The sequence below is a fragment of the Podarcis cretensis genome, assembly GCF_951804945.1.
Source record: "Podarcis cretensis genome assembly, chromosome: 15".
NCBI classification, from domain to species: Eukaryota; Metazoa; Chordata; class Lepidosauria; order Squamata; family Lacertidae; genus Podarcis; species Podarcis cretensis.
In genome coordinates this window covers 14,949,166-14,960,714 of record NC_137185.1, presented here as the reverse complement: position 1 = coordinate 14,960,714, position 11,549 = coordinate 14,949,166, and the positions used below count along the sequence as shown (strand labels likewise).

General features: G+C 46.6%; 1 protein-coding gene across 4 annotated transcripts in view; it reads left to right on the top strand.

Annotated features, from left to right (window-relative positions):
• The first annotated feature begins 770 nt into the window (after positions 1–770).
• RABGEF1 (RAB guanine nucleotide exchange factor 1) overlaps positions 771–11,549 on the top strand; it is a 30,750-nt gene continuing 19,971 nt past the window's right edge. For 2 of the 4 annotated variants that reach the window (XM_079956022.1, XM_079956020.1), the window contains exons 1-3: positions 771–872; positions 8,303–8,491; positions 10,348–10,514. In XM_079956022.1, coding sequence (XP_079812148.1) covers positions 8,313–8,491; positions 10,348–10,514 — 346 coding nt within the window. In that variant the 5' untranslated portion in view covers positions 771–872; positions 8,303–8,312. The remainder of the gene's footprint in view (positions 873–8,302; positions 8,492–10,347; positions 10,515–11,549) is intronic. The other 2 variants (XM_079956023.1, XM_079956021.1) reach the window with 1 other exon arrangement.

Here is an 11,549-nt window from a genome sequence, read left to right as displayed (position 1 = left end):
ACTTCCCATTTTATCTTCACAACAACCTTGTGAGGTAGGTTAGGCTGAGATAGGGCTGAACCCAGGTCTCCCATGTCCTAGCCTGACACTAACCACTGCACCACTACTGCTTGATGGGGCTTGGAGTCCAACATGTGAAAGGACACAATGATGCCTATCCCTTGTGCATGCCAAAACACATGGGTGGGGTACTAATGGTTAATAATAATAATAATAATAATAATAAAATAGACAGGGTGAGGGGGTACAAACTTTAAAAAAATTATACAGACAACAAAACTAACTTTTAGCTGCATAGGTGCGTAGGATGGTGAACAGAACAATTTACAGTATCCCCAATTCTCAGCACTCTTATCTTTCTCTCTGTGTGTGTTTGTAAAAACAGCTCCCAAATATCCCCCCCCCCAAAAAACCCTGACTTTCATTACTTAAAAAAAAATCTATATCAGGAATGGGGAACTTTTCCCACTCACGCTCTCTTCCCTCCTTTTTGGGTATGTGTGAGACATGCACCAACAGCTGGATTCGCGAAGAGGCAAAAGTGCTCTCGTGCTCGTCATGACTGCACACGTGCAGTACTTCCGCGCATTAAGCCGGGCTATCCACACGGGGACCCGGAAGCGAGCGGCTACCTACATCTCTACAACATCCATATCTCTACAACTTCCATATCTCTACAGCGTCCATGAAGCTCCTCCCTCCGCCCCGCCCCGCCCCTCCGTCAGCCTCCGTCACGTGCTCAGGGCGATCGGACGCTCGCTTGGCCCGCTGCGGAAGTGACGCAAGGACGCCGAAGGGCGGGGGAAGGAGGAGGAGGAAGAAGGAGAAACAAGCTGGTGAGGAGACGCAGGAGGCGGCGAAGGGCCCCCCAGGTGAGTCTGGCTGGCTGTGGGGCCGAAGAGGGAGGGGAAAAGGGGTTTCAAAACCCTGTGGAGTTTGGGGGTGGGAAGGAAGGAGAGTGAAAGGACCCCGCACCCTCCCCCTTCCTTACTGAGTAATCTGGGAGCTTTAATTGCTGTAATTATCGTGTTTGTCACTGAATGGCCCTGCTATTGTTAATTTATCTATTGCATTGATGTCCCACCTTCTTCCCCTCCGAGGAGCTCCAGGTGGGGAACGTGGTTCTTCTCCCCCCCCCCTTCTCCGTGTAATCCCCACAACGACCCTGTGAGGTAGGCTAGGCTGAGAGACAGGGACTGGCCCAAGGTCACCCAGGGAGCTGCATGGCTTAATGGGGATTTCAACCCTGGTCTCAGCCCAACCCTTTAACCACTACACCACACTGGCTCAGTTAGGTTCAGTGGTTTCACTGGGTCAGCTTTGGGTAGAGCTTAGAATTGGGTGCAACCCATCGTATTATGTGGCTAAGATCAAAGTGAAAGCTATGTTGTGTAAATCATATTTACGACTGCTTTATTTTGCAAGTTAACTATAACACTGTGTTGATCAGTTAATGCATTATATTTACGTTATTACATCTTTATTACTCATGGATCAACTGTACATTATATTATCAGTGAATGATGGTATCATTTGTTAAAAATAACTTTAGCATTATGGACCTTATCAAATGTTAGTTGCTGTTTCCAGCTGCATGAATGTTTTGAGGTCTCTGCCTTTTTAAACATATATTTGATTTTTAAAACCTTTTTTCAACCTATTGTTTTGATTATTTGGCTGTCATTGTCCTTGAGACTTAAGTGAAAGGTGATCTATAAAGGGCTAAATTAATAATAGTAATAGTTGTACCTGGCAGTAGATCCGCTGAGTTGCCTCCAGTTAAACTGCACTCAAGAGCAGACCCACCAAAATGAAGGGGCCTAAGAGCCTAGGACTTGCCGATCAGAAATTCGTGACGGGGTGAGCTCCCATTGCTCGGTCCTAGCTCCTGCCAACCTAGTAGTTCGAAAGCACATCAAAGTGCAAGTAGATCAATAGGTACCGCTCCGGCGGGAAGGTAAATGACGTTTCCGTGCGCTGCTCTGGTTCGCCAGAAGCGGCTTAGTCATGCTGGCCATATGACCCGGAAGTTGTACGCTGGCTCCCTCGGCCAATAAAGCGAGATGAGCGCCACAACCCCAGAGTCGGCCACGACTGGACCTAATGGTCAGGGGTCCCTTTACCTTTAAGGAAGTCATGCCCATTCATTTCAGTGAGCCTACTCTGCATAGGACCAGCACTGATTACAAAGAAATCAGTGGGCTTGAGTAACAATGACTTCAGTGGTTGACTTTTTGAGTTGGATGTCACCCTAAGTGCTCTGTAGTGGGTCACTTCTCTCCTCCCCTGAGGACAAGGTGGTCCTTTATGACCACAAATGGTAGGTTACCTACAATTATATACTCTATATAGAATATGTAATTACATTGTATATAAAGACATAACAACAGTAGATAAAACTGGAATTAAATTTAGTATTACTGTTAAAAAAAATCATGGTGAAGAAGCAGTTATAGATTGGCTGGTCTTCCCTGGCTTTGGAGGAAGAGTGTAAAGGTCCCTCTTGCATAAACTGGAAACTTAAAACTATAAATAGAACTGTTGTGTGATAAAGTATAATTAGTTTTTGAGTTACTTTAATAGTGATTTACAGGCTTATGCAGAATTTTTAAAAAAAATTTTTTTTTTGCTTGGAAAGTTAGCATGTTGTTCTCCAACTGTTGGTATGGAGGTAATCATGTTTTGTTGTCAGCTTAATAACTGTGTGTGTGTAGACTGTAGTAATTTGTCTTAACTTTTTTAATGAGTCATGGGAGCTGCCCCCCCACCCAACATAAGCTGGGAGCTTAACATTATTATGATTAGCAGTATTATATGAATTTTATTTATTTTAGCATTATGTTGATATCACTGTTAAATGCAATAATAAACTAGTCAGTGTTGCAGTGTGGTTGTCAGGAGACAAATGGAAGTGTGGGGAAAGACTCATATCGAGGATTGGGGACAAAATCATAGCTCAGGTGGATGCATGTACACCAAGAGTTAAGCAACAGGTATTCTGAGCATATGATTAGTAAAGGAATTTTTGTAACCAGTACCAGAATTAGGATCCCATGTTCAGACCCACAAAAGATCACTATTTGCTTTTACCCAAGTGGTGTTTTCTAGGAAAGTATTTTATTTCTGCATTGCAGGGGGTTGGACTAGATGACCCTCAGGGTCCCTTTCAACTCGACAATTCTATTATTCCATGAGCTGTGGGTGGGTGTGTTTTTTTAGTTACTGCTTTTGTTAAACAATTGGGAGTTAGCACCCTTTGCTGCTATAAATCACTGAGATCTACCAGTAGATCCTAATCTACTTTCTGCCCACCCCTGGCCATACACCACCTTGAGTTCTCTGAGCTGGGATAAACAATATTATTTTTGTAGCATCACAAGGTGTTTGGTGGTACTTATGGTGTACAACAAGGCAGGTTCCTGCTCCTGAGGGCTTTAGCCTATAAAATGTAGCATTGGAAGAGCTCTCATCATAAGAACTGATGTCTGAGTTTGTTTCTTCGACTAGGCAAATTTAAGCCTAATCTCTAGTGGCAGGGAGTTCCACACCCAAAAACACACCCAAAAAGGAAAAAAACATCCAAGCAGTTTTCAACACATTAAATAAAACAATCCAGCATAAAACAAATTCAAGCTGCAAGGACAATATTTCATATCCTTCTCTAAGTGACATTTTGCATTCCTCATATTCATCATCTAGGAAGCCAGTGTGGTGCAGTGGTTAGTGTCAGACTTAAGACCTGGGAGATCAGGGTTCAAATCCCCACTTAGTCATGAAGCTCACTGGGTGACCTTGGGCCAGTCACAGCCTCTTAAACTACCTTACAGGGTTATTGTAGGGATTAACGGAGGAGCGGCGTGAACCATGGACTCCTTGCAGAAAAAGGCAGGATATAAATGCAGTAAGGAAGCTCTTCTGCTTATCTCCTGGAGAGCTGGAGGGGCCAGCTAGATGGAGATGTCTGTCGCCAACATGGCATCCAGATATCTCCATGTGGTTGCAATTGGGCCAGTGTCAGTTGCAAAACGTGCTGGACGCTTGGTTAATTTCTAACACTTATCCCAAGGGAGGTAGAGGGGGTGGGGAGGCTTCCTATGGGGGTTAACAGAGAATTGAGTATAAGGAGGTAAACAGACATTTCTGTCCTGTGAGCAGATTTAAAAATCTACCCATAGACACACTAAACTGAAGTGTATATGGACATATGAAGATGCCTTACTCTCGTTAGACATTTGGTTCATGTCCCCTAGTGCTGTTGACTCTCACTAGCGGTTGGTTAGAGCGTGGTGCTGATAACACCAAAGTTGCCGGTTTGATACCTTATGGAACAGCTGCATATTCTTGCATTGCAGGGGGTTGGACTAGATGATCCCAAGGATCCCTTCCACCTCTACAATTCTATGGTTCTCCTAACAGGCAAATGCTGTAGCTCAGTGGGAGGTTGTCTGCTTTGCACGCAGAAAGGCTCAGCTTCCATCCTTGGCCTCTCTGGGTAGCACTGGGAGAAACCCGAGTCTGAAACCCTAGAGAGCTGCTGCCAGTGTAAACAGTTCTGAGCTAAAGGGGCCAAATGATTCAGCTTAAGGCATCCCATAACTGAAGGGGCCTTTTGCATACACAGCACAGTGTGCTGTACCAGGAAGAGACGGTGGCTCTTCGCTGATGGTGGCCCATCAGCACGGCAATCTGCCCAGTGTTTTTTCTTCGTGTTTCTCTCACGCTTTTGAAGAAAAATGATGCTTGGAGTTCTAAAACTAGAGGAAGACTCAAGCTTCCTTTCCTCGGTCCTTCCTGCAGCTTTAATCCCAGTTCTCTCCCTCCGTCCCTGGTTGCTGCCCCTTGCATTTCCCCAGGCCGCTGAGCCTGGCGCTGCCTCCAGCGCAGACGTGGCTCCAGCCAGTTTGTTCCAAAGATTAATCATCTGGAGCTGATTAGTTTATTAGATCGGAAAAGGGCGGGGTGTGTTGGGGAAGCAAGCTTGGAAATGTTAGGGGCTTGTGCTTGAAGAACAATTTTGATGTTGGTATGTTACTGTGGTTTGGAAAGTGAAACTTCTAAAGAGTTTCTCCCACCCCCTTGAGTGGAGGTGTGCGCCCCAGACTTTCTGGTACAAATTGAATTCCCTACCCCGTGCGCAGAAGAGCAGCATTTAGACACCACATGGCTAAATCCAGGACCCAGTTGCGTTTGTGCCCTCTCTCTCACCCCCCTTTCTGTCACTAGCAAGAGATTGGTAACTGTGTTAAAGAGGACTTTCTGGGAACTGATTTCCCCCTTGGGCTCTTGCCCTTCCCTCCCTTGTCCACCCCATTTTTCAGATGTAGCTGCTGAAATGCTGCAAGGCTACTGTTTCCGCTTCTCTTTTTGTAGCAGATTGACACTGCTGCCCCTATAAAAATGAGCTTCTGACCTTAAACCCTACAGCTTTCTAGCTCTGGTTTCTGTCTTGACTTGCAGGCAGCTCAGCCCCTCCCCAGGATTCTCTGGTGACCTCACAACTTGACTGCCTTTTCAAAATGCCTGTCAGGGGTTGCAGAGCGCCTCCCTCTCCCCCTCTTTCTCAGCACCTTTCTGGATTAGATGGGTCAAGGGCAGCTATCCCACTGTGTGCTGAGTGCGGCTGTGGAGTCGAGTTGCCTCCTAGATCCTGCAGAGAATTCATGGAAAATACTGATGATGAAGTCATCCCTTTCCGTTCCCAAGGCTTCTTGCATACCGGTGACATTCCTGAGTGCCTCTGCCTGAGTGCCTCTGCGTGTTTGACTCAGCACGAGCAAACATTTGCACACTCTTAGATGTATTCCCGGCCTGCGAAGGCAGCTCTCCTCTTTCCCCATCAGCGTTGGGCTGCCAAGTTTGCTTTCAACCTCCTACTTAGACTGGTTGTCAGCTGCTCCTGAGGAACAGCAGAAGGCTTACTTGCATTCTCGTGGCTTAGTTAGGACAGGCTTAATAATTTTCTGTTTGTTCCTTGTTCTGTATGAACCTGTGCAGTTCCCTTATTCTGAGTGAGGTCACTGGGACAGCTAAACCAAGAAGCTTCTCACCGTCTTGGGCAGAAGGATATTTTCCCTGTCTTGGGTTGGGTAGAATGAGAACCCCTTGCTTCAAGGGTGGCCTGGGCTGAGTAATTCTGCATGATGCTTCCCCTGTTCCAACTTGAAGTGTGCAGATTCTGGGGCTCTTCAGTCTTGTACAATGGCATTATTTCTTTCTCAAATTTTTTTTTTTATGTTAAGCAAAAAAACCAACAACAAAACACCCGTAACCTGAAGAAGAATGCTGAGGAACTCAGTGCTTTCTTGCTTGGTGACTGTTTAGTTCAATAAAGGCGTTACTGCTGCTACTCTTGGATTCTCTCTCCTTTTGGATGAACATTCTACCTCCAGTTTTAATCTCTGTATATTTTTCATATTTGCATCTTGGGAAGTGACCACTTCCCTTGCCTACCAGCTCTATGCAGGTTGCTTTTGCACGCAGTTCCTGCCCCAACTGGGCCCTCCTTGCTGACTTTTTTATTTTGGTCATTTGAAGGAATGACAGGCTGTCCTTGCAGGCCTCCACCCACTGGGCGGGACACAGTTTGCTTGACTAGCCCTTGCATAATCTCCTTGCAGACACACTTTGAGTGAGTTGCACTAAAGCGCCTACCTTGCATGACAAATCTTGACAGTGTCAGTTTTTCCTTCTAGGTCCTGGTGATAACTTCATAGCTATCAGGGTGGCTGATAATGCATTTTCTGACTGTGCTGTCTTGATAGTTTTCCGCAGTTGGCCTCTTGTTCCTGCAATTATACTGAATTGCTGTGAACTCATATTCTTATCACATGATGCCATGAGGCTGTTTTTCTCATGTTTGGGGTGTGTGTCGCTGGCTGTCAGGAGCAGGTTGGCAATAAATTACATGGCGTTAGTGGAGTTAATTTTTTATTCAAGGAAACAAGGTCAACTCAGGAGGCCGAGCCTAGTGAGCACAGCAACTCGTCCCAGTAAATCTTGCTCCTATAAGGCAGTTGTGCAGACTGAAGGTCCCTGGCCTTTCCACAGTTGCCTAAGTCTCCTCCGCCGCCCCTGATTCCATCCCAAGCAATCTGAAACTTCGTCACCATGCCTGTCTGCTCCACCCTCTTCATCCCTCTTCTGGCTTTGCTTTGCCTCTTCTGGTTCTGGGAGACCGGGGGAGAGGTGAGCTGGTCACAGCAGGAGGGGGAGAACCCCTGGCTTTTTCTGCAGCCTGACTCATCTCTGCCAGAATGGTGGAAGAACGATAGTCACAGACCTGTTTTACACGCAGACTACACATAGCCCTGTATATAATTGTGTTGCCCACTCTAGGCATTGCCATGATAAGAGGGATGCATGTGTAAAAACTACAGCCCCTGAATGCAAAGCATGGCATAGCCTCAGTCAAACAGCACTCATATTTTGGGTGGGCAGGTTGGTGAAATAGTTGACAACCTCCCATAGTGATTTTGGTGCCAAGACTTTCTCTCTTTCCAGTGCAGATAAGCTGGCCATCAGCCAGGCTGCTTTTTAGCTTGGCCTTAAATCTTCTTTTTTGGGACCATTTTATGTTTATAGCTCAAGTTCTGGACTGTCTTGGCCTGTGTGTGTGTGTTTCCTTTTGCTGCTAAATCTTGCAGTGTATTACCTTCTAAGAACATGAGAGGAGCCTGCTGGATCAGGCCAATGGCCCATCTAGTCCAGCATCCTGTTCTCACAGTGGGCAACCATATACCTGTGGGAAATCTGCATTCTCTCTTGCGGTGGCTTCCAGCAGCTGGTATCTGGAAGCATTGCTGCCTCCAACCATGACGGCACAGCTGAGCCATCCCCGCTCGTAGCCATTGATAGCCTTCTCCTCCATGACGAGACTCATGGAACTCATTGCTAATCTATCTAGTTACAACACTCTATGACATCTTTCCCCATCCTGGTGCCCTCCAGATGTTTTGAACTACAGCTCCCATTGTCCCCCAGCAACATGCAGCTGTGCTGGCAGGGACTGATGAGGGTTGTAACGCAAAACATCTGGAGGGCTCCACGTTGAGAAAGAAGGATTTCTAGGATTGCATAACAGGAGCTCTGCAACTTGGAAGATGGTTTTGCTCCAGTAGCATTTTATTATTAACTATCTTGAACTCCTGAGGAACTAGGGAGGGGAGGTGCTGTGTGGCATTTTATTCCTGGCATTGCAAATGCCACTTTCCCCAGCTGGTTTCTTTGATTTGTGTAGGACCTCCCCCACTTTTACTTATTTGAGTGACATTTAAAAACAACCTCCTTTTCCCTCCCACCACAGCAGGAGCAAGATGAGCCTGAAGTCGGAACGCCGAGGCATCCACGTGGACCAGTCCGAACTGCTCTGCAAGAAAGGATGCGGTTACTATGGCAACCCGGCTTGGCAGGGTTTCTGCTCCAAGTGCTGGAGGGAGGAGTACCAAAAGGCCAGGCAGAAGCAAATACAGGAGGACTGGGAGCTGGCTGAGAGGTAAGGAGGTGTTGGCATCAGGGAGAAATGCTTAGCTCCAGCTTTTGTAGCATTGCCACAAATTGCATGTTAATCTGTGGCTTGAATTGCTTTTTTAAACAGCCCTCTACAAAGATAATGCTTAGTAACATGTCAGTTCTTTGGTAGGATATCGGGTGGGGACAGCTGAAGTGTATGTGTGTGTGACTGAGAGGGGGTGTTTTGGTCATGGCTGGGCTAAAACTGCAATGTGGAGAGTTCCCCAAGCAGTAAGGAACATGGGAAGCCAGCTCATACTGAATCAGGACACTGGTCCCTCTATCTCAGTATTGCCTACACTGACTGGCAGTGGCTCTCCAGGGTTTCAGGCAAGGAGTCTTTTCCAGCCTTTTCTTTTAAAAAGCTTTCCTTGATCAGAGACCCCCCCCCCCCAGTGTTTCATAAGGCCCATAGTTGTTGTTCTTCACACACAAGATAATTAAAACACGAAACAGCATATACATTTACAAGAAGACTAAGACAAGTGGATGCTTGTGGTATCCAACTGGGAAAGCTTATTGGAACCAAAAACATCTCCAGCTGTTTCTGTAGAGGGCAAATAGAGGGTGCCTACTTCAACCAAACCGATCAATGGTTTGGAGCACATTGAGGAACAACATTTTTGGCTTTTTAGTTTAGACAGAGGAATGGAGAGGCCGGGAAACCATAGAAATTCACAAAATTATGCACAGTGGAAGAAGTTTCTCTCTCTCTTTCTCTCACCTCTCATCTCATAAAACGAAGACCCAAGAAAACTGAACACTGGATGACAACTGGAAGTGGTTTTTCACACAGCACATGGTTAACCTGTGGAATTTGCTGCTGCAGGATGTAGCAGTACTGTGTTGTCATACATTTTGGTTCTTAAACGCTTAAAACCCGGAAGTAAATGCTTCCATTTTCAAACTTTTTTCAGAACCTGAATGTGTGACGCAGCTTCCGCTGAGTGCAAGAAGCTCTTGCAACCAATGGGAAGCCATGCCTCGGTTTTTGAACATTTCGGAAGCTGAATGGGCTTCCGGAACAGATTTCGTTTGAGAACTGAGGCACCACTGTATATGATCTAGCAGCTGATTGTCTCCGTTCTTGGTCTAGCAGCTGATTGTCTCTGTTCTTGCATTTCCAGCCCTCCTGGGACAGCGAAGGGGAAATAAGCAGAGATTTATACCAAAGTTGGTTGGGCAATTCTCTGGATAGGGTAGAACAAAGCTTTCAGAATTCTTACGCTTGGTGTGTGTGTACGTGCGTGTGTGCTCACGCATTGGAATGGACCTCAACATCCCTTCACACAGTATAAAGGGATCACATTCTTGTGCTGTGGATGCAAATGAATAAATGAAATTTCTGCAAGTAGAAAGTTGGCAGACTGAAATGAGTGAGATAAAACCATTATGCTTGAGCTGCTAATTCTTCTGCTTGCGGGGGGCACATTCAGAAATGGTATACACCTACTGCAGTCTATAGTATTGCCATTCCCAGCCTGCTGCAAGGTGTAGGCCAGAAGCCTGGCTTAAATGCATGACTGTCAACCTTCCCTTTTTTTGTGGGAAATTCCCTTATCCCAGCGCCGTTTCCCGCTTCTATCCTGGATTGTTAGATATCCCATAGACTGTCCCCGGGACAGGTGAGGCTGCTGATCCCTTTTTTTTGAGGCAGCTGATCCCTTATTTTCAAACCTGAAAGTTGACAGCTATGCTTAAATGTGTGACTTGATTTTATTGTGGAGCCAGAATCTGACCCTGGAGGAGACAGGAGAGATTCCCAGCTGCTGGTGAAACTCAGCAGCAGTGCTTCTTGCTGGAACTAACTGTGGCTCTCTTTTCTCCACCCGGTTTCAGGCTTCAGCGTGAGGAGGAGGAGGCCTACGCAAGCACTCAGCACCCTCAAGGGGCTCAGTCGCTCACGTTCACCAAGTTTGAGGAGAAGAAAACCAACGAGAAATCACGGAAGGTGACGACGGTGAAGAAATTCTTTGGGGCGTCATCTCGACCAGGAGCTAAGAAGGGTAAGGGGGGAGAGCGGTTAAGGGGGCTTTTAAAAACAACAGCTGGGTAATGATTTCAGGTTTTTCTGTTTCAGTAGTCTTTTGGATTAGTAGACAGCAATTATTGTGGCCCTTTCCAGACTCTTAAATCAGTTGCTCTGAGTCATCATTTAACTCTGAAAAATATTATTTTATGATAAGCCAGCAGAGCTCTCAAAGTGCACAACCCACAACACAACATAACAGCTGCATTACCTTTATTGTAAAGGAAATGCTACAGCTAATGACAGCATTGAGAGCCATGTTTGGTCCTTTGTTCTCAGCAGAGATGATTTTTGAGATGGCCTTTCTGTGCAGGGTTGGAAGAAGGGGGCCAGGGCCGGGGGGGGCGGGGGGGGCGGAAGCCAGAGCTTGCAACCCAAGAGTATCAGTCTGCAGTTTCAAAGGACAGGGCAGGAAGAGACAGTGTAGGCACTGGGAGATTCCCCTCTCTGCCTGTTTTAACCCCTTCACACACCCTTCTCAGCAAGTCCTATCCCACACTTCCCACACTATAAAACCACCTGCAGTTCATCAGGGCCTCCCTTCCTGTCTGCGAACGAGAACTGCCAGATCTTTGGTCTCTCCTCTCCTCCCTCTCCCTTAACTGTGTCACCCTTGGGAGTCCTTGCCTTTTTTGCATTTGTTCCAGCCGCTCAGGAGTCCAGCGTTAAGTCCGGACAGCTTGGGAAGGAGCTCAGTGCTGATAACCTTCTCAGGGACTTGAAGGAGATTTTTACTCCACCCTGGGAACTCTCTTCTCCTGCTGAAGGTAACACGGCCCAGCCGCACCAAACCCGCCTCTCTGCTCATTTTAGCAGCTTTGCCGAATCCAAAGCTAGGGTTGTGCCAGGAGTAGCTCCCATAGAGCCTCTCATCAATTGATCAAACTGCTTCCTTACCACCTTTCCCGTGTTGGAATTGGAGACACCGCAGTCCTTCAAATTGAGCGCGTTCATCATTTCCCTGCAAGACGACACAAATAGCAGTTCTATTATTTTGGTTGAACTTTCTGCC